This window comes from Nilaparvata lugens, chromosome 6 (assembly GCF_014356525.2).
Source record: "Nilaparvata lugens isolate BPH chromosome 6, ASM1435652v1, whole genome shotgun sequence".
In the NCBI taxonomy this organism is placed as follows: Eukaryota; Metazoa; Arthropoda; class Insecta; order Hemiptera; family Delphacidae; genus Nilaparvata; species Nilaparvata lugens.
The window spans coordinates 43,263,729-43,289,646 of record NC_052509.1 but is presented as its reverse complement, the minus strand read 5'-3'; the positions used below and the strand labels follow the sequence as shown (position 1 = coordinate 43,289,646).

At 35.1% G+C, this 25,918-nt stretch overlaps 2 protein-coding genes across 2 annotated transcripts; one reads left to right on the top strand and one right to left on the bottom strand.

Moving 5' to 3' along the window:
• Positions 1 to 1,237: 1,237 nt before the first annotated feature.
• Positions 1,238 to 6,194, bottom strand: LOC111056718 (ATP synthase subunit C lysine N-methyltransferase-like). Its single transcript, XM_022344108.2, has 2 exons — positions 5,816 to 6,194; positions 1,238 to 2,565 (listed from the first exon to the last, which is right to left on the bottom strand). The coding sequence occupies exons 1-2, from the start codon at positions 5,943 to 5,945 to the stop codon at positions 2,363 to 2,365; spliced, it is 333 nt and encodes a 110-aa protein (XP_022199800.2). The 5' UTR covers positions 5,946 to 6,194; the 3' UTR covers positions 1,238 to 2,362.
• Positions 6,193 to 24,737, top strand: LOC111051479 (8-oxo-dGDP phosphatase NUDT18). The gene is made up of 6 exons (XM_022338003.2): positions 6,193 to 6,711; positions 14,893 to 15,083; positions 15,878 to 16,045; positions 19,180 to 19,358; positions 21,975 to 22,080; positions 24,289 to 24,737. Exons 1-6 carry the CDS (start codon positions 6,606 to 6,608, stop codon positions 24,532 to 24,534), a joined length of 996 nt encoding a protein of 331 aa, XP_022193695.2. The 5' UTR covers positions 6,193 to 6,605; the 3' UTR covers positions 24,535 to 24,737.
• Positions 24,738 to 25,918: the final 1,181 nt, after the last annotated feature.

Genomic DNA, 25,918 nt, shown 5'->3' with positions numbered 1-25,918 from the left:
TTCTAAACAGATGTTTTAAAGATAATTTCTTTGATGCAGCTGTTTCACATTCACCATATTATTATACAGATTTTGTAAAAATAAAAATATTTATTAATTAATTATCAAAACAATACTATTATCACTAGTAGTTCTGTGAACAGTAGACCTCGCGCTCAGTAAGTTACATTGACCTGTTGTTATGTTTTCTCAAAAATTAATAGATAATTTATCAATTTAAAATGTCTAGAAAAAATCCTAGATAAACATAAAGCTTTCTGTCCTATCGTACTGTGACGTGTCGTCCCGGAATGTGAGTGTGAGCGCTGTTATCAGGACTGGCTGAAACTGTCTAGAACGTTGATGGAAAGATACATTTTCAATATGTTCGATGTTTTTGAACGGGTAGTATTATAGTCAACTGTCTACTAACGTTGATGGAAAGATACATTTTCAAGATGTTCGATGTTTTTGAACGGGTAGTATTATAGTCCACTAGACAGCTGATTTATGATGAATAATTCTATAGTCTGATTTTTACTCTAATATTGGCGTATGAAGGAGGCTCCTTTTTCTTTTTATATTATCCTTGAAATGCGAAATTTCCAAAAACCTTATATATACATTGACGCGCAATTTAAAAAGGAACATACCTGTCAAATTTCATGAAAATCTATTACCGCGTTTCGCCGTAAATGCGCAACATATAAACATTAAGAGAAATGCCAAACCCTCGACTTGAATCTTAGACCTCACTTCGCTCGGTCAATTATATTAATAATAATTATAAGTATAACTAGTAGTTCTGTGAACAGTAGACCTCACGCAGTATTCTCATCCACAAGTACCTGATTGAAACTATAGACCTTAGGGAAATACAGCAATAGACTGGCTCCTCCACACATCTGTGTAATCACTTGTCAGCTGATTTATGATGAATAATTATAGTCTGATTTTTACTCTAATATTGGCGTATGAAGGAGACTCCTTTTTCCTTTTATATTATCCTTGAAATGCAAAATTTCCAAAAACCTTGTATATGCGTCGACGCGCAATTAAAAAAGGAACATACCTGTGAAATTTCATGAAAATCTATTACCGCGTTTCGCCGTAAATGCGCAACATATAAACATTTAAACATTAAGAGAAATACCAAACCGTCGACTTGAAACTTAGACCTTACTTCTCTCGGTCAATAATAATATTATTATTGAAAATATTTATCAATTATCAAAACAATATTATTGAGGTTGAGTGGAATCAGGTAGAAAGCAATAATAAATAGCTGTTTTTTTTTAATTTCTATCATATGATTTGGTGAATTCGCTGTATGAAATCGTATGTCCCATAAATGAAATTTTATCATCAATTACGGAAAATCTAGAAGGAAAATTGAAATTTGGGCTTCGAGGTGCATAAGATTGATATTTTTAGAATCTATGTGCAAAATTTGGAGATCTAAATCATTCCAGTTTTTCCGGTATGCAATCCACAAGTTGACATGTTTTGATGCGAACAAACACAACCCTACTCTCTCTTATTATATAGGCTAGATAAATATATTTGAAATATATAATACTGCCTAAAAAAATAACGAATCAACTCATTATGAATTGATTATTTGCGCGTCGTCAGGATACTCTCCAATCATTTGGAACATTGCAGGCCGCTGTTCAGAAAGCTTCAAATAATGACTGTTTACAGCCAATATATTTTCGTTGCATTGATGTATGTATAGAAGAATAATGAACAAATGAAAAGGAGGAATGAGGTTCACAACTACAATACACGGTCAGCAAGGATCCTGAAAGTTCCACGAACACGATTGACAAGCAATCAGAAGAGCTTCCAGATTTTTCCTGTCGGATAACCCGGCTGGATGCACGACTACGACGCGGTCTATCTGGAACCCCCAGTCAACGACCCAGACATCAAGTATCAAGTAAGTATCAAGCCGTCGTGGCTGGAGCACATAACCTATAAAATTCATTGGATTCGATGATTTATTAGATATATGAATCGTAAACCAATATAGTAGCAACACTTCCAGTTCTTCTGACGCCAGAACGTTCATGAAAACTTGGAAATCCAATAAAACAAGTACATTCTTATGGCTTTTATTTGTGGGAGTCCATTGCGGGAAGGTTCCACCTCGCCTGAATATGTAATTTTTGTCGTAAATAGGAATATAATATGACAGTCGTAAGGCCTATTGACGGCCTTAATATATATTACGTATTGAGGCCGTCAATGGGCCTCACGACTGTTATACTTTGGTTGGAAACGAAAATTTTAACTAAAATCAAATGAATAATAAAATTTAGTGAATTTAATAGTATTTGCTTTAACCTTGGCTGCTCTATTCACGCGCCTCAAGCCATCGCTAAGGAATTGTAATGTAAACTGTACTTACTATTCGTCCATCACCACTACCTAAATCAATAAGACGGCCTTTGCGACCAACAAGTGCTTCCAGTACATTGTTCACTTGAGCATTTGTAGCAGGAACATAGGGTAAACAGATTCTTCGTAGAGCTGGTGAAACAAAGGGTGCACTGATAACAGTCAATAACACGGCTGCACCACCTAAAATATAATAGAAAAATACCAAATTAGTACTCTATTCAATGTAAACGTGATATGCTACAAATTGTAAGATGAAAATAGAAAATAATTCTAAAACAAGTTTATTATATTATAACTCTTACATTTGTAAATATTATAATATACTGTTATTTATTTTTTAACCGTATTGTTTTTTGTTCGTTTATAACTTACCGGTTGAAGATTTACCTTTCAAGAGACATGTACATAGTCACTTCACAAGGAGGAGGAATGTCATCAATTTGCCTCAGGCCAGACTGACTCGATCTCATAATAGCTTCCCTGTCCATGCACTTAAGATTTACAACAGGATGCCGGTGTATTTCCGTCAACAGGAGGAAAACATCTTCAAGAAGGCACTTTGTGAGAAGCTTGTGAGTCTGGCTCTCTACTCCCTGGATGAAGAGTCAATCCAATGTTTTCTGAGATCTACTTTTTACTTTTACTTTTATTTTTACCACCTATATCATTGAGATCAGGGGCACGTCAGGTAAGATAGGAGGGTGAGGTCAGGGTATCAGCGGAATCTCCGTTGAGCGCTTAGCTCCATGAATTCTTGTATTGAATACAGAGGGTTCTCAGTCAGATACTTTTTGAGAGCCTTTTTGAATTGGTTTTAACATTCAATTTGTTTGAGGTCATCCGGTAGACAGTTGAAAAATTTACACCCTGAGGAATCTGGCTGTTTTTGTGATTTTTGTAGTCTGTTGTAGGGAATTTCAAGATCATTTTTTCTTCTTGTGTTGTGCTCGTGGATATTTCTTCTGTGTGGCTTGTCTGGTTTGAATTTTTTTATATGTATTATTGCTTTAAGTATGTATAGAGATATTACAGTGAGGATCCTATCCTGTATGAAGTATGGTTTGCAGTGTGTATCGTGTGGTAAACCATTTATTATTCTTATTATATTCTTTTGGAGAATTAATACTTGCACAATGTAGGTCTGCGGGGCTGCTCCCCATGCTATTATTCCATAGCCCATGTGTGATGCAAATAGCGAGTAGTAAGCAATCAGAGCAGTTTTTTTGTCAGCTATTGCCTTTATACGTTTGATGGCATAGAGGGCTGAGGATAGTTTACCTACCAACTTTTCAATGTGTTTATCCCATTTTAGGTGTGCATCAAGTGTAATTCCCAAGAATCGATCTGTATCTGTCACCTCTTCATCAGTATCTAGTTGGTTTTCGGTTGCTGATCTTGTATTGTAATATATTACTGTACTTTTGGATGTGTTTATATTGAGTTTGAGGTTTGTCAGGGCTGTTTTTGTTGAAGCTATGGTAGTATTATAATTTAGTTGTAGTTCATCCTGGTCTTTTCCACTTATGATTAAAGTTGTGTCGTCGGCGAATAGAATACATTTAGAAAACATTGGTAGTTGTTTGGGCAAACTGTTTATGTAAATAAGAAATAATGATGGTCCCAGCACAGAACCACTTCCCTGCTTGGCCTCGTATTCCTATTTTGCAAATTTCTGTTTTTAGAATGTTCCAGTCTAGACTGTCGTAGGCCTTTTTTAGATCTAGAAAGATTGCCGATACCTTTTTCTTTTGTTCCCAGTTTTGTGTGACAAAACATAAGAGGTCTGCTAAGGCTGTATCTATTGTCTTATCGTTTCGGAATCCATGTTGGTGAAGATGTAGTTTGTTGTTTTGTTTCAGGTAATTCAGAATTTGCAGGTATATTGCTTTTTCCAGGTATTTTGATGAAGTAGGCAGTGTTGCTATTGGTCGGAAGTTTTCTATATTTGTTTTATCATTTTTTATACTTTGGATAGACAAGTGATATTTTCATGTAGTCTGGTACTGTTGCTTCTGCAATAGAGGAGTTTACTATTTGTAGAATCGGGTGATAAATTTCGTCACGACAGTGGTAGAGCAGTTTTCCCGGGATCCCATCTATTCCCGCCGAGTGTTTATGCTTGGTCATTAGGAAAATGTCAATCAGATCTCTTTTTGATATGCTCTCGAACCTTTCCAGTAGGGCCTCGTTTTCCTGGTTTGTGGCAAGATAAGAATTTGGTGGAGTTAGCACTTGAATACTGGTTTGGCCGACATTTACGAAGTAGTTATTTAAATATTCCACTAGGGTGTGAGGGTCTGTTTCTAGTTTGTTACCCATTACCAAACTCAGTACGTCATTTCCTGTGCTCTTCTTCATTTTTCGTTCCTCATTTATTACCTTCCATGTTTCTTTAGTTTGATTTGTTGACTGCTTTATTCTGTCTGTTATGTATCTCTTTTTTTCTGCTTTGACTTCCCTATCATATATTTCCTTTGACTGTGAGTATTTGATCTTGTGTTCGTGGGTTCCGGTCATCTGGTATAAGGTGTTGGTATCAAGTAGCCTCTGTCTCAGGTCTCTTATCCTTCCTGTAACTTCAAAATGTCTTGTCTTTTTTCTGTTTATTCTTCCTGCTTTGAAGGGGCAAATGCAGTTCATGTGGTATAGCATGGTCTCTACAAAAATGTTGTACTTCTGATTCACTGTTTTTGATCCCATAAGTTCCTTCCAGTCTTCCTTTTGGAGTGCCAGTCTCACCAGATCCATGTTCTCAAGATTCAGTCGTCTAAAGCTCACCATATCGTCCTGTCTGCGGCTTATAGATGCATCAAGAGTGCATTCTATTCCCCTGTGGTCTGATATTACATTATCGATTACTTTTATTTTAGGATTGCACAGGTTTGTAATGCAGTGATCTATGCTTGTCTCAGAGTTAGATGTTTGTCTCGTTGGTGGAAGCTGTAGTGTTTCCAAGTTATGCTGGGCTAAAATGTTTTTTAGTTTCTTTAAATTGGGTGAATTTTGCAGTGAGTCAACATTCAAATCCCCCATTATCACTATGTCACCATTACCTGTCATGATATGTGTCAAGAACCTGTCCATATATTCGTAAAACTCTAGGGTATTTCCAGATGTTGGCCTATAAATACAAGCTATTGTCAGCTTCCTAGTTTTTGTCCTTAAAGTCAAAGCAGCCATTTCACTAGTGAGCTCCTTGGAAAATTTGTCTGTGTCCAAAATTTTATAGTTGTAATCTAGAGTGTATCTATTACTGGCCTCCCATCTTGATCTCAGTCTCGTTATAAAGTTTATAGCTTTATATTTTTTCATGACACAATCTATCCAGCAAGTGCTGGTCATGAATGGAGACTACTGAATTACTGAATTAAAATATTTTTATAGAAGTTAATTAAAAATAAAACCTACCATTAACTTTAATAAGACTTACCAGTTATACAAGCTAAAGCTGTGCCAAATGTTGAAAAAGACTTTGATTTTTCGGTCATCTTAAAATTACTTTCTACAGAGTTGGTTGTAGATGTATTGTTTAAAATATTCTCCATCGCAAATAAAACCATCAAACCATAAACATGTATTTTTACCAGAAAACTACTACATTTTCATTTATTCAAACATAAAATGTAAGATAAATTTGAGAGTTGAGAAAAATTTGCTAAAAAATTATATATTTAATGTATAAGTATTTAATTTGATATCCTATCACTAAAATTATTTTTCTATAATCATTTTTTAATGACTTTACAATAATTCTAACCTATAAAGATGACTCCTCTCCTCACCGCTCTCACTACATCAAAATATTGATCAGCTGTTAAATGTATGTTCCGCTTTTAACAGTGCCTACTAGATTTTAAAAGATGCAATTATTATTGGTATCTCCAATATTTTTTTAATACGTCTATTTTGTATTCAATGTTTTGTTGAGCTCAATTATTTAAATTCAAAGTATTCTTCATTTTTCAATTATTTCCTGATATAAAGTGAGTTATTACAATATCCTAATTACACTGCCACCGGCAGTGTCAAATCAGAAATCAGATGATGTCATGAAAAAATTCTTCAAATTCTTCTATTTCAGATTCAGTTTTCTGCTGGGCTGGAGTGTTCTTTCACGTTTACCTGCAAACAAATGTTTTTCCCATGCCTGAATTTTGAATTTTCTGTCTTATGGTAGTGATTTTGAAATCTGTATTCTTTGAAGATAGAATCTCAAAACAATGGATGTCATAGAAAATAGTATAAACAGATTGTTGAATGGATCTACGTTGGAAGACAATCCTGATTTATGCGATTTCACATTGGCCGATCAGAATGAAGCTACAGGTAGGCTTTTTATAAAAATGGTGCATTATTTGCATATATTAACTCAATTTTACAGTGCCAAGCTTATTTTTTGTGAATATAAAAATGCTTGATTTTCTTGTCAGTTTATATTAGGTAGGTTACCGTAGTTGTGATATTTTGTTACTTGCAGGTTGACTACAGCATATTGACTTACCTTAATAAATACTAATTTAACATACTGGTAAGGTGGAAAAGCTAGTATCACATTGATAATTATTTTTATTCCAGTTTATTGGTAATTCGATTTTAAACTACTTTGCTGCATTTTTTATTTTGGCCTCTTGGTATTTGCACTGTTTAGATCTTGAAATATTCAGTAGTCCCTATTGCCAGTTCTTCTATAGCAATCCTCATTGATTCGCAGCTGTGTAAATGTCTTGTATGCCAAAATATATACGAGCAATTTTTCATTAGTAAAAGCAAACTAAACAACGACTTTCACAATATTGTCTCTCAATTAAGATTGGCGTACTGTGTTTCAGCCGACGAGACGTTGACTGGGATGATTTTATTTTTTAGGAGTAGGACTTTTTTGCAGCCACCTGCATGATACCAAAGCTCAATGCCAAAATTTATACTGCTGTGGAAGAGGCCATGGTAACATGTAACCAGGTGCTCCAGGGAAGCATGACTTTCCATCAGATATGTAATTCTTGACAGTTTTTTGCAGTATATGTCAACATGCTGCTCCCATGTCAATTTGGTATCCATCATAAATCCAAGTAGCTTCACACTGCAATCCTGAAAATTTAGTGGATTCCTTATTAGTGTGCAGAATAGATTTTACTTTCCTTGCCCTATTACCATAGGTAAGGAAAGTATTGCTTTCCGAAAAAAATTAAGGTACCCCAATTTCTAAATTTCTATACGTTTCAAGGTCCCCTGAATCCAAAAAAGTGGATTTTGGGTATTGGTCTGTATGTGTGTGTGTGTGTGTGTGTATGTATGAGTGTATGTGTGTGTGTGTACACGATATCTCATCTCCTAGTTAACGGAATGACTTGAAATTTGGAACTTAAGGTCCTTACGGTATAAGTATCCGACACGAACAATTTCGATCAAATGCAATTCAAGATGGCGGCTAAAATGGCGAAAATGTTGTCAAAAAAAGGGTTTTTGCGATTTTAGAAAACGGCTCCAACGATTTTGATCAAATTCATACCTGAAATAGTTATTGATAAGTTCTATCAACTGCCACAAGTCTCATATCTGTAAAAATTCCAGGAGCTCTGTCCCATCAATGCAAAGTTTGATTTTAGATTCCCTATTATCAGGCTTCAGAAAAAGAGGTGCAGCCCATTCAGGCTGAGGTGGAAAAGATTGAGCATGAAAATCTCTACAATTGATGTTCAGTAACATTTTCTCCTAAAATTGGAAATAAGCTCGAAATTCGAGAAAATGTTATTATTTCAATTGCAAACTGTTGGCAACTGTTCATTCTATTAAATCATTCACTATGAAGAGATAGCAGACTTCGTGTGTCTCCAGCGTTCACCAGCTGGCTTGGATCTTTGAATATAGTAGACTTGAGATGTGCGTGAACACTAGCGTCAGGTGATAAATTTTCATAACTGCAAGGAAAGTTGTGTGAGTGCGCCACACCAGATTTTTTTGTTTTTCTTTCATTCAAAGCAAATCTGTTCACCGGGAACCAATAAGTGGCAACCTCCAACTATTGGGCAGATATTTGGACTGCTGGATCAGCACCTCTATCTCCGGCAACTGGGGTTGTGTCATCTGCAAATATGAGGGCACTTTCATCCAGCCTGAGGTTCTTGATTAATATGATGAAGAGGGGAGGACCCAAGATAGAACCCTGAGGCACGTCACAGCACACATTCCGAGCATCCGATACAGCACCACCAATTGACACCATCTGTCTACAATGAGCCAGATAATCCTACAGCAACTTGGGCCACAACTTTAACTCCATATCTCTTGAGTTTTTCCATCAATATACAGTGATAAACACAGTCAAAGCTCTTAGTCCGCACAGAGTTGATGCTACTAAGTTTTTATTCTCCACTTCCGCCAGCATAGACTCCACCAAGCTACGAACAGCATCTGTGGTAAATCGCCCCCTTCGGAATCCAAACTGATGAGGTGAAAAGATGAGCTCTCCTGAAAATAGGCACTGAGTTGGTCTAAAAGTCTGAAGGCATTGGAAAGTTATAGCATAAACGAATAATGAAAGATTATAATATGTACCCCTCCATATTTCCTGTGGCTGTAGGTAGTAACTTATTAAAAAAAAACAACAAAAACAGGAAAACTCGTGGTGTAACCACATTTTAACTCTTGAAAATATAATGCATTTGAAAGTCATTAAGGTCCTCCAAATGGGTACGCGACAGGGTGTCACCTCGACATTTTGAGCACAGGCGACAGCTTATTCCCTAGCGAAAATGTATTGCTACTGTCAATTTGTCCCCCCGTCAGCATGTCACCTACTGGAATGGCAGGTTCCATCCTGTCGGGACCGTACACGTACACGAAAGAGTATTACCTTGCTCGCTTGCGTCAAGTGGTCACCCCGTCAGCAGGTGATACCAAACAATTTTGTCACCCCTTCTTAAATAGCAGGTGATATCCTATTTTAACTAGTAGTTCTGTGAACAGTAGACTTCGCGCAGTTATAAACCACAGTCTCCTCTAATACTGTCCATCAGAGTAAATTCTATCGTGTTGGCGAGATATCGGTGTATAAACGACTAATGGCTGTTTGGGTTGTTGTATCGATAATGATAATAATTTGATGTAAACAGCTATGCTACTATCATCAAAAGCTTACAGAGTTGAAAACAGAGAAAAGTTGGAGAAAATACTATGCTACTTCAAGTTATCAATTACATGCCTCACTGCAAGTCCACATAACACCTGATTTTCTACACATTGAGATATTAATTGCATGCAATGACGCAATGTTCGTCGTTGGGCTATTCCCCCACACTTTGGATGATTTGGATTCAGAGAAAAACATGTAGCCTCGAATTAGGACTGGAAAAACGGAATAAAAGGAAACGCTATTTTATCAGATTTGGAACATGGAAAATTCGAACTCTCACAGGAAAAGAAGTTGAGTTAGTGGAGGAGATGAAAAAATATAAAATTAAGGTGTTGGGTCTGAGTGAAACAAGAAGAAAGGCAGTAGGAGAGAGAGTAAGAGTATTGGATGGAGGATATGTCATGCGCTACTCAGGAATTCCAGAAGGAAGAAGAGCTAGTAGGGGAGTTGCTGTAGTCATGGGTGAAGACACCAACACAAGAGTTAGAAGCTGGGAAGCTGTAAGTCCTAGAATAATCAGAGTAGATCTTGACCTAGAATAGAAAATAAGCATAATTCAAGTGTATGGACCAACAGAAGATGCAAGTGTGGCAGAAAAAGATGACTTTTGGCTGCAACTGGATCGAGCAACCATCAAGGCTGAAGAATCAAGGAAGCAGGTGGTGATGGGAGATTTCAATGGAAGAGTTGGATTAGATCAAGAGGATGGTCATGGAAGTATGGGAATGTATGGTTGTGAAAGAGTGAAGAATAATAATGGGCAGAGACTGATTGAATACTCATCACAACACAATCTTCTCATCGGCAACACTTGGTTCATTTACAAAATAATTTATCAGATCACATTCGTGGGAGAAGGTAGGGAGGCTGAGAGTATGATCGATTACATACTGTATCAGGGCCACCTCAGGTATGCTGTCAAGGAAGTTGAAGTCATCAAAGGAGCTGAACTTGACACTGACCATAGGTTACTGGTGGCAGACACAGGGTTTGAAGATGGAACGGCAGGGAGCATACACGAGAATAAAGCATGAAGAACTGAGGTGTATTGACAGCAGGGAAAGATATAGAATAGAGCTCTCAGCCCGCATTGAAAACATGCAAAATAGTGAGAATGATTTTGATGACGTCTGGAATGGACTGAAAGATGCTATAATAGGTGCTGCTTAGGAAGTTTGTGGTGAGAGACGGCTGGGAAGGTTCGAAAAGAGGACAAGATGGTGGACGGAGAAAGTTAAGATGAAAGTGAGAGAGAAAAAGAAAGCTTACAGGAAGTATATGAAAACTAAAAGACAGGATGAATACAGAATATATGTGGAGAAAAGAAATGATGCAAAAAGAATAGTAAAGTTAGCAAAAATGAAATCGTGGCAAGATTTTGGTCAAGATTTACAAGACAAGCATGGACAGAATAATGGACGGTCATTTTGGAAAGTTGTGAGATGTTTGAGAGGAAAATATGGGAAGCAAGTCAGAACAATAGTGGACGAAGAAGGAAGGTTGTTGTCACAAAAAGAGGAAGTACTAGATAGATGGAGAAGATACTATGAGAGTAAGTTTCAGATGGACAATGCCCAGGATGAGGACAATCGACATGATTTTGAGCAAATAGGGAACGAAATAGATGGAATAACAAGTGTCATCAGCAGGGAGGAAGTAGTAGAATCAATTAAAAGACTGAAGGTTGGGAAGGCAGCAGGAGAGGATGGTATTGCACCAGAATTAATTAAATGGGGAGGGGATATCGTGGTAAATAAATTATTGGATTTGATCAACCATACATGGCTGCAAGAAAGAGTCCCTATGCAGTGGAGAAAGAATATTATCCCAATTCATAAGAAGGGTCCCACCACTCAATGTGATAACTATAGAGCTGTACGCTTAACCCAGGTGGTCATGAAAATGTATACAAGCATACTCGAGAAAAGGCTGCGCAAAGTGGTGGAAGAAGATTTGGAAGATGAACAGGCGGCATTTAGACCAGGCGGCAGACAGACTCAGGAGCATATCTCGTCCCTTAGAAGTATATGTTCAAAATTTCTGGAGAATGGAAGGAACGTATATTTGGCCTTTCTGGATTTGAAGGCTGCCTTTGACACAGTTCCAAGGAAGCTAATATGAAATGTGCTCAATAAAAAGAGAGTACCCACTAAGCTAATTAAAGCTATTATTAGTGTGAATGAGGGAATGGTGGCAAGGGTCCGCACGGGTGGAGGAATGTCAGAGGAGTTTGAAATGGAAAAAGGGGTTAAACAGGGTGACAGCCTCAGCCCACTGCTGTTCATACTAGTAATGGATGAAATACACAAAATATGTAAGAGAAGGACACAAAATATGCTGGTGGGATACTGGAATATGAGACCAATTGGCACAAGAGCTCTCCTGTATGCTGATGATATTGTCCTTATTTGCGACACTAGAGAAAAATTACAACAGTCTGTAAATGAATGGGCAGAGGAGTTGAAGTTGAGGCAAATGATGCTGAATGTGAAGAAAAGTAATGTCATGGTTGTGTCGAAGGGAATGAGAGAAAATGTGCAAGTTATGGTGGATGGGGAGGAGATGGACCAGGTTGCGAAATATGAATACCTTGGTATAGTGTTTTCAGAGGATGGGAAAATAGAAAGGGAGGTGCTCAACAGAGTGAGAAAGGGAGCTGCCGCCTATTATGCAACAAAAGATTGTATATTTGGAAAAAGAGAACTTGATAAAAAGATTAAGAATCAAATATATAAATTGAACCTATCTTGCTGTATGGAAGTGAAAGCTGGCCAATGAAATCATCTCATGAAAACAAGATAAGGACAGTAGAAATGAAGTGCCATAGAAAAATTGTTGGAAAGACAAGAAGGGATAGAGTGAAGAATACTAGAATAAGGGAAGAAGTGGGCATGAGAGATGTCAGTGAAAGGATAGAAATGAGGCAGTTGGGCTGGTATGGACATGTACAGCGAATGGGGGATAATTGCAAAACAAAATAGTATGTTAATGTGAGAGTGCAAGGAAGGAGAGCAGTAGGACGTCCAACATATGAGGATAGGATTGAGGAGATAGGACAGAGAAGAGGGAAGACTGTTCCAGAGATGAAGAGAATGGCGTTGGATAGGGAATCATGGAGGAAATGGACTGAGGCTACCCCAACGCTCTAAAGGCATACTGGGGAGTGACAAAGAAGAAGAAGAAGCAATGACGCATGCAATTAATAATCCACTCGACAGCTGATTTATGATAAATAATTCTATAGTCTGATTTTTACGGTAATATTGGCGTTAGAAGGAGACTCCTTTTCCTTTTGTATTATCCTTAAAATGCAAAATTTCAAAAAACCTTATATATATACGTCGACGTGAAATTCAAAAAGGAACATAACTGTCAAATTTCATGAAAATCTATTGCCGCGTTTCGCTGTAAATTCGGAACATAAATATAAACATAAGAACAAAAAACATATAAACATAAAGAGAAATGCAAAACCGTCGACTTGAATCTTAGACCTCACTTCGCTCGGTCCTATCACATTTTATCATACATCCATCGATTAGGAAATCATTCCCATAAAAAGGCAGAGAATTTCCGCCTCATAATATGATATCTTGTTTCTGTTTTCCGAAAAAAATGTTCCATAATATAAAATTTGTAGCTCAATTTAAGATATTCATAATGGTTTATTGCAAGTCATACTTTTTTCAATGTACTATAATCTTAATTGTCCAGATAATCCCGTTTTCCAACGAGATTCAAACCAAGCTTGAGCTTGCTCTTTTGGGGAAGTAGTTTCTAATGTTTCATTGTGCAGAATAATTTCATTATTGCATTGTATATTGTATAGTTTATTGCTTTCTTTTGTAATGATTTGTCTTGTAGTTAGTTACATGGATTTTGAGAAGCTGAAGATTTCAATTCATTAATAATAAAGCTATTGCAACCTTGATGATTACCGACTGTATATTAGTGATTACAGATAATAATATAAAATGAATACCTTTGTTTTTCCTCAAGTTGATCTGAATTTGATATTATGTTCATGATTAGTTAATGTATTAAAACATAATAAATGCAAATTATAATAACTTATCAAATATAATAACTCATAATAAATATCTCAATATTATTTTTTTTTCAAGTTGATAGTTTTTAATCTCCAAAATATTATTAATAAACTATTGAAATATGCCATGTTAATGTTTTATGTTTTATTTTAACAAGGTTATCAATTTTCTCATAGAATCAATCGTTGGAAGATGATGAATTTTTCATGGAAATAGATAGCATACGATAAAATAATACTTTTGGTTGCACAAAATAATCAAATATTATAATCGTGATTAAATGCCGGTAAATTGCAATGCGACAAGCACCAATCAGAGAAGTGTAATGCGTCTTTAATCAGCACTTAAACTCGGTTGAATATTATTGAAATGTTATGTTCAACCAGGTCATAGTTTTATAGTTGCCAGCCAAGATACACAACCTTGAATAAAAAGTGTGGAAGAGCTGATATTTTTTTAGCTTCAGTGCCACTTTATGAATTAAACATGCATTATTTCTCATAACATATGAATCCAATTATTCATAGCATATTTAATAAGTAGAACACCGATTATGTGGACATTGGTTATCCGGACGTCCCTTGGTTGATATAAAAAATGGTTAGTTGCTAAAAACCGTCTACACTAACTTGAGAGCTAGGTTTAAATCAAGTTAAAATCGATTTTCCAGATTATTAGTTATCCGGACACTGTCATGCATCATCAACTAGTCCGGATAATAAGTGCTCTACTGTATTAAATCTTAGCCACTGCTCTTGTGGTATTCAAACTGGAAACTAATATATCAATTGCATTTCATGTGTACTGACGACAGATACCTCAACAGAAAATATTTTGAAACCAGGTTTTTAGGTCAAATCCAACAAATTAGTTTACAAAATACGATGAAATGAAAAACGATCTTTCTAAATAAAATATATATTTTGATCAGTGGTTCCCAAAAAATGGTCAGAAAAAGCCTTGGAAGTGGTCTACGAGGCGTCCAAAGGTAGAAAAAAGTGATTTTTCGAGATGTATTTTTTTAAATTAGGTACTTATATTTACCTTGGCTAGGCCTATTTCAAATTATGATTAATTTTCCTTCGAAAATGATATACAGAACTCATCACACGTTCAAAATATGATTCCAATCGGTAAAAGAAGTGATAAGTCCCAATATTGCAATGCAATAAGATAGGCTTAGATCAAATTTAGGTTATAAACATAATATTCAACATTCTTCAACATAATATTCATAGCCCAACATTATTTCTTACTTTGCTAGCTATATTATTTATTAACTTTCAGTGTATTGAATTCAATTCAATGATTTGTTATTTGTTGCAGTTGCTCAAGGAGTTACACCCTCTGCGCCATCAGATTATGTGCCCATTGTAAGAAACACGGTCACATACATTGTGATGGCGGTACTGTTCAACTCAGACAATGAAGTTTTGATGATGCAGGAAGCCAAAAGCTCATGTGCCGGCCAATGGTATCTGCCTGCTGGCAGGATAGAGCAGGGAGAGGATTTAGAGGTAAATTTTATTCTTAATACATTATTTATCAGTTCGATTAATTACTTGGATTCAAATTTCCCACTACTGTACCTATTTTTTCTAGACCTTAACTTACGCTATTTGCTTCATTCTTGCTCTTCAAGCTAAATAGAATTCCACGTCCCACATCTTCAACCAACTTAAATCCTTGAATTCTATTTAGTTTGTGCTCTGATAGGCAGAAAAAAGAATAGCAATGGCTCTTATAAGAGTATTTACGCATTCTCAGTTTTTTCTGTGTGAACACTCATAACAAGACCGAATGGTATTCCTCAACAGAACTTTATCAAAAGCTGTTTGTATCAATTATTGGGTCTATCTGTATGATTTGATTAAATCTATTTTACTGTCTAATGCCCGAGTTTTACGGGCGGAATAAACTTGACAGAATTTCAATCGCGTTTCTGTCGCGATTTTTTTCCTTAAAGAACGCATAGCCTCTTATGGGGAATTTGTATAGAACGAAATTTTGCTCGTAATAATTGACAAAGAGCGAAAAGATAATAAAAATCCGTCGCGTATAATTCGCTCTTATATTTGGGGACTTAGCAAGTGACATAACAGTTTTGTAATTTGTTTCATACTCATCAACTTGGAACAAGGTAACGTTCTATAGTGCTTCAAACTGTCAGTTTTTTAATAAATAACTTCAACGGTTCTCATTCATCTAATACTGGCAGTTTCAAGTGAATCTTTTTGTAATGAGTGTACTAATTTCATATTAATCTTGTTGAATTGTTACAATGTTAATAGCATTAGTTTTGTGATTTAAGGAAGGAGTGAAACGTGAGGTGCTGGAGGAGACAGGCATGGAGATGGAACCAACCTCTCTGGTGCTGGTGGAGTGTGCCAGCAAGGCATGGTTTAGGTTCGTGCTGACTGGCAGGGTGACCGGCGGAACCCTCAAGACCCCCGCTCAGGCTGACTCCGAGTCTCTCCAGGTCAGATTCCCCATAAAACTCGCTTTACCAATAATCGCAACACCATTAGTAAGCTTTTAGCAAACAGGTTAGTGATTGATAATGTTGTATTGTAACTGAAACTATGTATGCGTTATTTTGTGATTTTCGGCCATAAAATTCAATCTACCAATAATCGCAACACCATTACCAATCATTTGTGAACTTACATCAAACAGGTTAGTGATTGATAATGTTGTAACAACCGAAATAGTGCATACGTTATTCTGTGATTGTCGGTCATGAAATTCAATTTAACAAAACAGTTCTAGAATTTTTGCGATTTGCATACATTCATGCGATTTAAATACCATACTCCCAAAACTATTACCAATCATCTGTGAACTTTCAGCAAACATGCTACTGATTGATGATGTTGTAATAATCAAAACTATTTACACATTATTTTGTGATATAATTCGATTTGATGATTTGAAGCCATCTAATAAACTAATCAAGAGAACTGTTTGGATGTTAGAAAAATAAGTTTGAACGTGATAGTAGTATCAATTACATTTTATTCGTCAAGAAAATATATTTTTCCAAACAGATACCTTGAAAAGTGACCATTTCTGCACTGATTGCAGGCTGCAATGAATCACTTTTCTGCTCTAGTGTGCAAAGAGTACTTTGCATACTCCAGATTTGCAGCATGACAATGCAAAATAGTAGGTTATATGGAGCACCAGTGCAGGAAAATAAAAATTAAGTTGGTAACAATGTCTGTGGTTAGATAAGAATCATCAATGGCTGTATGGTTACATATTTATGATAAAATCCCAATCTATAAATCCAAAACAATAATAATGTTTATCTAAATCATAATTAAATAATAACTTCTCATCATTTAATAATAAATAATGTTAATTTTCTATTGACAGTAATAATTATTTCAACTCCAAGCAATGAGAAATGTAGCAAACACACATTATGAAATTCGAATTTTCAGGTTAAATAATTACCGTTCGAAATCCATGTCAATAAAATTAATAAAATAACATTAGAATATACTACAATAAAATATTTTCTGTTGTCTATGTTATTTTATAAATATTTTTTAGTTTACTTATAGTATTTTTCGGTAATTTTAGTTAACCATAAGTCTGAATATCTGAATACTGTTTTTAGCTGGATGAAATGAAGTTAGGTACGATTCTTCCCGCTAGGTCGCGCGCTTGTCGGTTCAGCCATCTTGCAGCCATCCCAACCAGCTGTTGGCATGTATTTTGAATGCGAATTTTTTGTTTTATCTGTATTTTTTCTGATTCTTGAATGAATAAAAATGAGAACTTTGGCTGAGAATTTTCAACTTCAATTGGATTATTAATTTTTAAATGAATTAAGGTTGTTATTATTAACAGCATCACACACACAAACATTTAATGGATTTCAGCCATCATTTTATCCATAATTACCCACTTTTCATATTCAATGGTAACTGTAGGAAAAATTATTTAATGTGAAATACGTGCGCAAAGTTCCTCTGCTGCACTCAAGAAACCATTCCGCCCTCGCCTACGGCTCGGGCGTAAACGTTTCTTTTGGTGCAGCAAACTGTCACTTTGCGCACTACTTGCACAAATAACTATTGCTTCTCATGATTCAATAATAGATTTTTATAATTGAGATAAAATATTTTGTTAGTTCAACTAATTATATTTTTCCATAACCAACATATTTGGTGACGTTACTAAGATGGAAAAGGATAGAGCTATCTGCTGTGTCCAATCATATAAAAGGATAGTAAACCACTTTTAATCAGGTTCTGACTTTATTGTCCAGTTACTATTAATATACATTGGTGCTTGCAATATAATATAGTTCTGATTTTTTAATATATTATTTGGATACATGAGAGAAGTCCAGAACCAATTTTTTCGTGCAAAATTTCCCTTTGCAAGATATAGGGTGGCCCAAAAACCTCGTATTTTCTGTTCATTTTCCAGTTCTCAACTATTTCCGCCAAATCCAGTAATCGGACAGAAAAATTTGCTCTCGCCTTTTCTTAGATTACAAAATTCTTAACAAAATGAGATCATTCGGAACTGTCTATCTTAAATGAGTACTGAGTTATGATTCTTCAGAAATGAAAAATAATTTATTATTAAAAGAAATTTATTAATAATAGGAAAAGTAAATTATTCAATGCTGTAAAAATAATTTATGAAATCCAAATTAAATGCTGTAAATCACCCCGAAGACAAATATGGACAACAGGGTAAACAGCTAGATGGAAATTCGATGAGCGCTACTATTATAAGTTCATGAGAATTACTCGTTAGATGCATTTCATTTCAGTATTTCCTGAAAGTGGAGAGGCGCGCATAAGGACACCTCAAGGATAAATTTCAAACACATAACTTTTTGATACAATCCTCGGATCTCATCGTACTATACATCATTCTTCTTGGATCATCAAGGCGGTTCAAAATCATGCATCTGAATTACTTCAGATAAAATTCCCAAATCTAATGAGGATGTGTAAGAGTGTTCCTCTCTCCACGCCAATGAATAATACTTTTGATTCCAATACCATTCGAACGTTATAGAATATTTTTAAAATGGCGACTTTGATTTTATCATATTTTTCCTGATTCTACTGTTAATCAAGAGTTTCTATTCTAGAACGAGTCTGATACATCATAGAAACTCAGGATTGATTTCAAATTGTAGATAATTTCATCTTCTACGAGCTCAGTTGCCTATAATTCATGTTAAATAACTTTTTCCTATCGTAGAACTGCCAAGACCGTTAATATGAGGAAAATATCTAAAATTTCCGGATTTTTTTTAACAATCGAACCGATAAGTTTTTATTTTAATAAAACAATGTTTGTGATACTTTCAATTCGATATGGATATCTACACAATATCACGTTAACTTACTGATCAATTTTAAACATAATTTCCACTTATTCAATCTAATTTAACTTATTCTACTTAGTCAAATTAATTCTGTTCATTCGAAAATACTTGTTTAAACATAATTTCCACTTATTCAATCTAATTTAACTTATTCTACTTAGTCAAATTAATTCTGTTCATTCGAAAAAACTCGTTGTGATTAATCTGTGAGATCTTCGGGAAATTAAAGTTTTTTATTGTTTGTATTTCAGGCAAAGTGGATCGGTGATGTGAAGCAGTTGAGTTTGAGAGCACCCGACATAGTTGAAATAATTGAAAGAGCGTTGCTGTATCACACCGGCCAAGAACAGCACCCTCCTCTCCTACCTTGCATTAGGCCACACACCAAGCTACTTCTACGACTGGTTGTCTGCATCAGATCAAAAATTAGGTTAGCGATTTTCTTCATTCCAAAAAAAATTATTAGTTTTTTACATAAAGCTAAACCAATCTGATTGTTTGATGCTTACATAAGTATTTTACTTGTGGGTGGGTAATCTATTAAGTGAGGGACGATGACAAACTGGGCTGACGACAAAGTTGGCTACCGCCAAAGTTGCACGCCGTCAAATTGGGCTGCATTCCTCAGAGTGCAAGTTTGGCGGTGCATGCAACGGCAAACTGGGTTGGAAAACCAGCCCAGTTTGTCGTCGGCCCACTTTGTCGCCAGCCCAGTTTGACACGGTCCCTTAAGTGAAGGGTGCTACACATAAATGTTAGACGAGATGGAAATCGAATCCAAGTCCGGTAAATATTTAATAGAATAAAGTTGCAAAGCTACAAATAACTAGGCTACATAAGCTTGTAGTCCAGGCAATGAATGCTCAAAAGAGGGTATAGAGGGAAAAGTTTGGAAGACAGTTTTTGACCCCGCAGTTTTGTTTAGGGTAGTAAGGAGGTAAACATATCAAAAGTCCCCACCCCTACCCCTTGTGCTATGGGGGGGGGTGGTTCAAAGGTACTATTTTTTGATTTCTCGCATACAACACGGAAACTATGTATCTTATGGACATAACTATTATATAAAAAATTAAAGCTTACATAATTTCCTATAATATTCATCTAACATTTTTTCCATATCTTCTCTAGTTTCTAAGATATCCGCTCTTAAAGGTGTGAAATTTTTGAAAAAAAACAGGTTTGCCTCCATTTTGTTCCTATTTTTGCTCTTATTTTTTTTTTAAATCGATGGGAAAAAACCTTGCTGATTATCAGCTCATAGAGCATTGAATTCTCTTAATTTGATGTATAATTTCACACTTTTACGCATTTCCCTACAACTGTTGCAGCAGCTTTAGTGTTGAGTGTGAAAACTCCAGTTTTGCAACAATAGAACAATTGACAAAGGAATTTGAAGGGAATGTTTTGAACACAATTTTTGACTTTGCAGCTTTGTTGAGACTAGTTAGGAGGAGAATTATCAAAAGTCCCCATTCCTAACTCTTGTGCTAAAGGGGGTGAGGGTGGTTTAAAAGTTGCATTTTTCAGAGTTTTGCTTCCACGCTCATATCTTGAAAACAATGCGTAGACTTGACATAACAAACTATTCCAAAATAAAGCTTGATAAATTCTCTAAATTCTCAGTTCAGTGGAATTTCGTGATATTCACAATAGTTTCCGACATATTGGCTCTTGGAGGTGTGTAATTGTTAAAATGACAGTTTTTTATCCAATGTTTTGCTCTTTCAGGTTATAACTGTCCAACAATGCACCATAAAAACTTATGCTTATCGTAGGTTTGTAGAGCATTGAATTCTCTTTGAAATGATGTATTATTTCACTATTCCAAGTTTTCCTTTCATTGTTATATAGCAGCTTTAATAAAGGGAGTGAAATTTTCATTGCTGCAACAAGTGTCAACTCAGCGGTTCCACACCTTCGACATAGGGGATAAAGATGCACTTTTGCTATGTTCACCAACTAACTAGTTAAAATGAACTTGCAAAGTCAAAAATAGTGTCACAGACAACCCCTTCAAATGTCATTGTCAAACGATCAATTGTTGCAGCAATGAAAATTTCACCCCCTCTATTAAAGCTGCTATAACAATGAAAGGAAAACTTGGAATAGTGAAATAACAAATCAAATTGAACAATGAAAGGAAAACTTGGAATAGTGAAATAACAAATCAAATTAAAGAGAATTCAATGCTCTATGAGCTGATAATCAGCAAGGATTTTTCCCATCGATTTTTGAAAAATAATAAGAGCAAAAATAGGAACAAAATGGAGGCAAACCTGTTTTTTTTTCAAAAATGTCACACCTTTAAGAGCGGATATCTCGAAAACTAGAGAAGATATGGAATAAAATGTCAGATGAATATTATATAGGAAATTATGTAAGCTTTAATTTTTTATATAATAGTTATGTCAATAGGATTTATAGTTTCCGTGTTATATGCGAGAAACCAAAAAATAGTACCTTTGAACCACCCTCACCCCCTTAGCACAAGGTGTAGGGGTGGGGGCTTTTGATATGTTTACCTCCTTACTAACCTAAACAGAACTGCGGGGTCAAAAATTGTCTTCCAAACTTTTCTCTCTATAACCCATCCTTGACAGGACTATTGGCAATTTTTATAAATTGATTGAAAATAATGAATTTTAACATCACAAAACTGTGTTGAAAACGTTTGAATTTTCAAACAATTTAATTTCAAATTATGCAATCTATGAATTTTTAACTATTATTTCTAATAATAATTCAAATAGTTTTGAATTATTAATTCACACTCTTATGATTATTCAAAATATCTAAACTATTGTTTATCATTCATTATTATTGGATACCAGGTAAAGAACTTTCTTACCTTTACTGTAAAACGAAGAAACATTTAACAGATCAATTTCAAATCCAGTCATGTGTCATGTAGAATATTGTTATATTTGGAAAGGCACAATAGGTTTAAATGCTCTAAACCTCTTAAGTATTCTAATACATCAGCTTTAACTTCAAATTTGGATTTTTCATCCGTTATTATAAAGTAATTGCTTTTTTATTGTTGCAGCAATAAGGTTCACGTACTCCTTTCAGAGAAAACAGAGGTGCATCTACCGTTATGCGAAATAAATCATAGTAGGAGTCTGCATTCAACGTTGAAAAAGTTCATGATGGTGAGTTAGCTCGATATCTGCAAATATCTATTACATAATGCAAACTTCCTCCTTCGCAGGAGAGCATCACGTCATGTGCTTGGTTTGAGAGGAGTGTTAGTGTAACAAGTGATATCTTTTCAATGCAGTTACATGTTCTAGATGGACGGGCTTTATCAATGTCGAGTAAATATCTTCTGCTACCAAAATTAAGTATAGTTCCCAAGACAGTAGAAATTCTAAGCTGATTCAGGTATCGTGAAACATAGATCGAACGAAAGCTTACATTACAACAATTTTGACATTTCAGAATTAGTGTTTATTATCCAATACATGCCACAGCTTTGCAATGCGAACGCATGCTGGGCATCTTCAAATTGCTTTTAGAATTATTCAGAATTTTAATATTAAATCCTATATTCATTGCTTTTTTATGTATCGTATTATAGCCTACTACACAATACGCCTCAAACTTACAGCCTTACGATCCTACGTCCTTTGTTATTTATGTACTTTTCTACTTAAATCAAGTTTTAAAATATTTATCAAGGAATTAGTCAAATAGTTCTAATTAAATCGACTTCATTCAACTACGATTTTTTATTAATTTTAAACTTTTATTCGGCATGCAATTATTGATTTCCAAAAAGTAACCCCTGGACTCTGAATTCAAATTTGAAGATTCGAAAAACCTGGAGTGCTTTACCGAGAGTAGAATATGTAATTATATATACGATTCTAATTATACACAAAAAAGTAATTTTAAATCCAATACTGATAAAGATTTGGAATACTTCGACAGAATCAGACTGTTAATTCCATTTTACAAAAAATTCAATTTTATTATTTCAATTAATAGCTATTTCTTGAGCTTTTATGATGACAATTCCCTTTCAATCTCTCGAGTCCTAGAGGTTACTTGATTTACATACAACATTTTATTCAATTAAAATGTTAATCTACATAGGCTAAAATATTATTCAATTCTACAAAATGCCTCCTGAACTTGAAATTTGAAAAAGAGAATTCCTGCTGTTGGAAACAGACCTATTATCAGTTTCTTAATCAATTAATAATCAGGTATATTCTATAATTCATTATATATGGCGTGTCAGAGAAACTTACTTTTTTGAAAGATCAATAAAAACAAGTTTTTTTTTGCCTGAGAATACAAATTCCCAATTCTTGTTTCATGTAGCTTTGAAAATTATTCCGGTCAACTGACGACCTGCATTAAAAATTGACTGATTAAATCGATTCCGGTCGTTTCTCTTCACTCTTAGCAGCGTAGTAATCCAAATGATAGCAATGGTGTCGCATATTGTGAGAGAAATGATACAGGCTCAGCCTATTTTTTTCTCTCCATGGTCATAATATTATATTATTAGTAGGTTATAGTGTTTTATACGATAAATGTATTTATCTGTGGTGAGCCGTGGTCCTTGGTCGATCAACAAAAACAGGGATTCAAATAATTCCTTCAGAAAATTGGATGAAGCCAAAAATATGGAGTGTGCCCATCTTTTTACCACCTTTGAGAGATGAAAAGTTGTCTTAAGAAATTCATTGAGTCTTATTGATACCACATGTTACTAATATTAATTTTTCAAGGCTTCATAGATATTCATGGATTAGTATCAAAAATTCCCAGAACGCATAGATGTTTGCGAGCCGGGGAGAACGCAGAATCGACTGCCTCACTCCTTCGACATTATCCGGATCTCTGTTGGTTCGTCGATTTCAATTTATGGGTTGAATGATCCTCTCACACTCCTAAAATGTGTTAACTTAGGACGTTGTCCAATTATGGCTCTGAACGAGTTTCAGGGGAGGAATTTCAAAAAGAAGTCTTAGAAATCTTACGAAAAGACACTCTCGTTGGAATGACACATTGCTCTGTAAACCAAAACAACTATGACAACCGAATATATGGGGAGATTCTTGGGGAACTGACCATTCAGACTCCTCCTGCTCCGACATCTGACCTCTTGCGAGTTTTCAAATGAGTAAGTTTCTCTGACTCACTATTATGTTCTAGTTTGAAAAACTAGATTAGAAAATATAACTCATATCTAGTTTTTCAAAATAGAGCATGACTAGCTAGTGAGTCAAGATGATTAGCTAGAGAATGAGTCTAGCTAGTGAGTCAAGATCATGACTGTTCTCTTATACTAGTTTGAGGTGTTGAGCACCTTAGTATGAGTGAACCAGTGAGGGAATGATTTGCAGGAGATATTCGGCGCAGATGTGCCCAGTCACAGACCGCACGGCGTGCTGACGGTTGAGCACTCCGGCAAGCCAGAGGCAACCAATGACGGCTTCTGTCTCACTCTGCTCATGGCCTTCCGTGTCCCTCTCGAAGAAGTCTATCCGATCGACAAGTACACCTGGTTTCAAGTCAATAGCGACTTGGGCGAGAAAATCCTTTCGCGCATGCCCAAAGGCATGACTGTTCGACTCAACGTCATACGCTAAAACACCATTCATCAGTATTATTAATATAGTCTGAAAAATGCTAACCGTCAATTTTATTATGTGTATAAACTTTTATATTTAAAATTGTATTATGTCTAGCAAACTTTGATATTTGAAATTTTATTATATCTTATATTATTCTGTTGAGATTTGAGTTTTATGTATACACCATTGATTTTTTTAAATATATTTTTTATAAATTACACAATGTCTTGGACTTTTTTCAATGTGTGATTGCAAATAATTATAATAATTGTATCGAACTTCCGAGAACTAGGTAGACCCTACCTGATATAAACTATATTTAATGACCTTTCTTAAACTAACTTAAATACTACCTACTTGGCAGATCCTGGATCAAAATTTATCTCATTTGAGGCAAGTCAGATTTCTTTGTAAAATTGAATTTATTTATACAAAGAGACGACAGTTTTGGATTAATCTTCTATGAACTAAAAAAATAAGTGCGATTGTGACTTCAAGTTAGTCATAAGTTCTACTTCGTATCCAAGCCTGAATTCCATATTAAATCATTTTTTCTACAACTGCGCGTAAAAAAAGAATTTACACACTCAATTTCTCCTCGTAAAACAGCTTATTTCTGAGGAGAATCTACTTTTTCGCTCGCTAAAGTCGCGCATTACGCTCTTAATACATAAATAGCTATTTCGCCCCACTTGGATGTAATGAGCTGGTTTTCGTGCATCATATGGAGGCCGAAAATGATTGTTTTCTGACCAGGCCGGTAAAAGTTTTACGGCCCTAGGGCTGTAAAATAACCTTGAAGTCAGCTGATTATGATTTGATGTGAACGTATTTACAAAATAAGTTATGAAACGAAATGCTTCTAGAATTGAATAAAGTATTTTGCAATAAGATACTATCATTTTATTTGGATGAATGAAATACAAATAAGATATTATAAATTATTCAAATTCAATTTTCAGAGTATAATTGAATCTAACCTCTAACCTCATCATAGTTCTGCGTTTATCACGAAACCTGATTTTGGAACTACTTGGGCAAATCCTTGGTGCTGAACGTTTTTACAAATTGTTTATGAAACGTAATCAGTTTATGCTTCTAGAATTAAATACAGTATTCTGCCATCAGATACTATAATTTTATTTGGATTAATGAAATACAGATAAGATATATTTTAAACTATTCAAATTCTATTTACAGAGTAGGATAGAACTTCTAACCTAAACTTCCGCAGTCGACGACAACAAGCATTGTTGACGTTGACATTCAGATTGGCCAAATTTCAAGTGTGCTAAAACAGCTGATCAAAAAACTTTTCATTATTTGTGTTTATTATTTAAAAATCAAAACATTTATAATAATATCATCTCATTGTCATTTGAAAGAATTTAAAAGTATA

Coding starts and splice junctions, on each gene's coding strand:
- LOC111056718 (XM_022344108.2), bottom strand. CDS start 5,945: ATGGTTTTATTTGCGATGGAGAATATTTTAAACAATACATCTACAACC. Junction 2,566..5,815: donor AGCTTTAGCTTGTATAACTG/GTAAGTCTTATT, acceptor ATTATATTTTAG/GTGGTGCAGCCGTGTTATTG.
- LOC111051479 (XM_022338003.2), top strand. CDS start 6,606: ATGGATGTCATAGAAAATAGTATAAACAGATTGTTGAATGGATCTACG. Junction 15,084..15,877: donor AGCAGGGAGAGGATTTAGAG/GTAAATTTTATT, acceptor TTGTGATTTAAG/GAAGGAGTGAAACGTGAGGT. Junction 16,046..19,179: donor CTGACTCCGAGTCTCTCCAG/GTCAGATTCCCC, acceptor TTTGTATTTCAG/GCAAAGTGGATCGGTGATGT.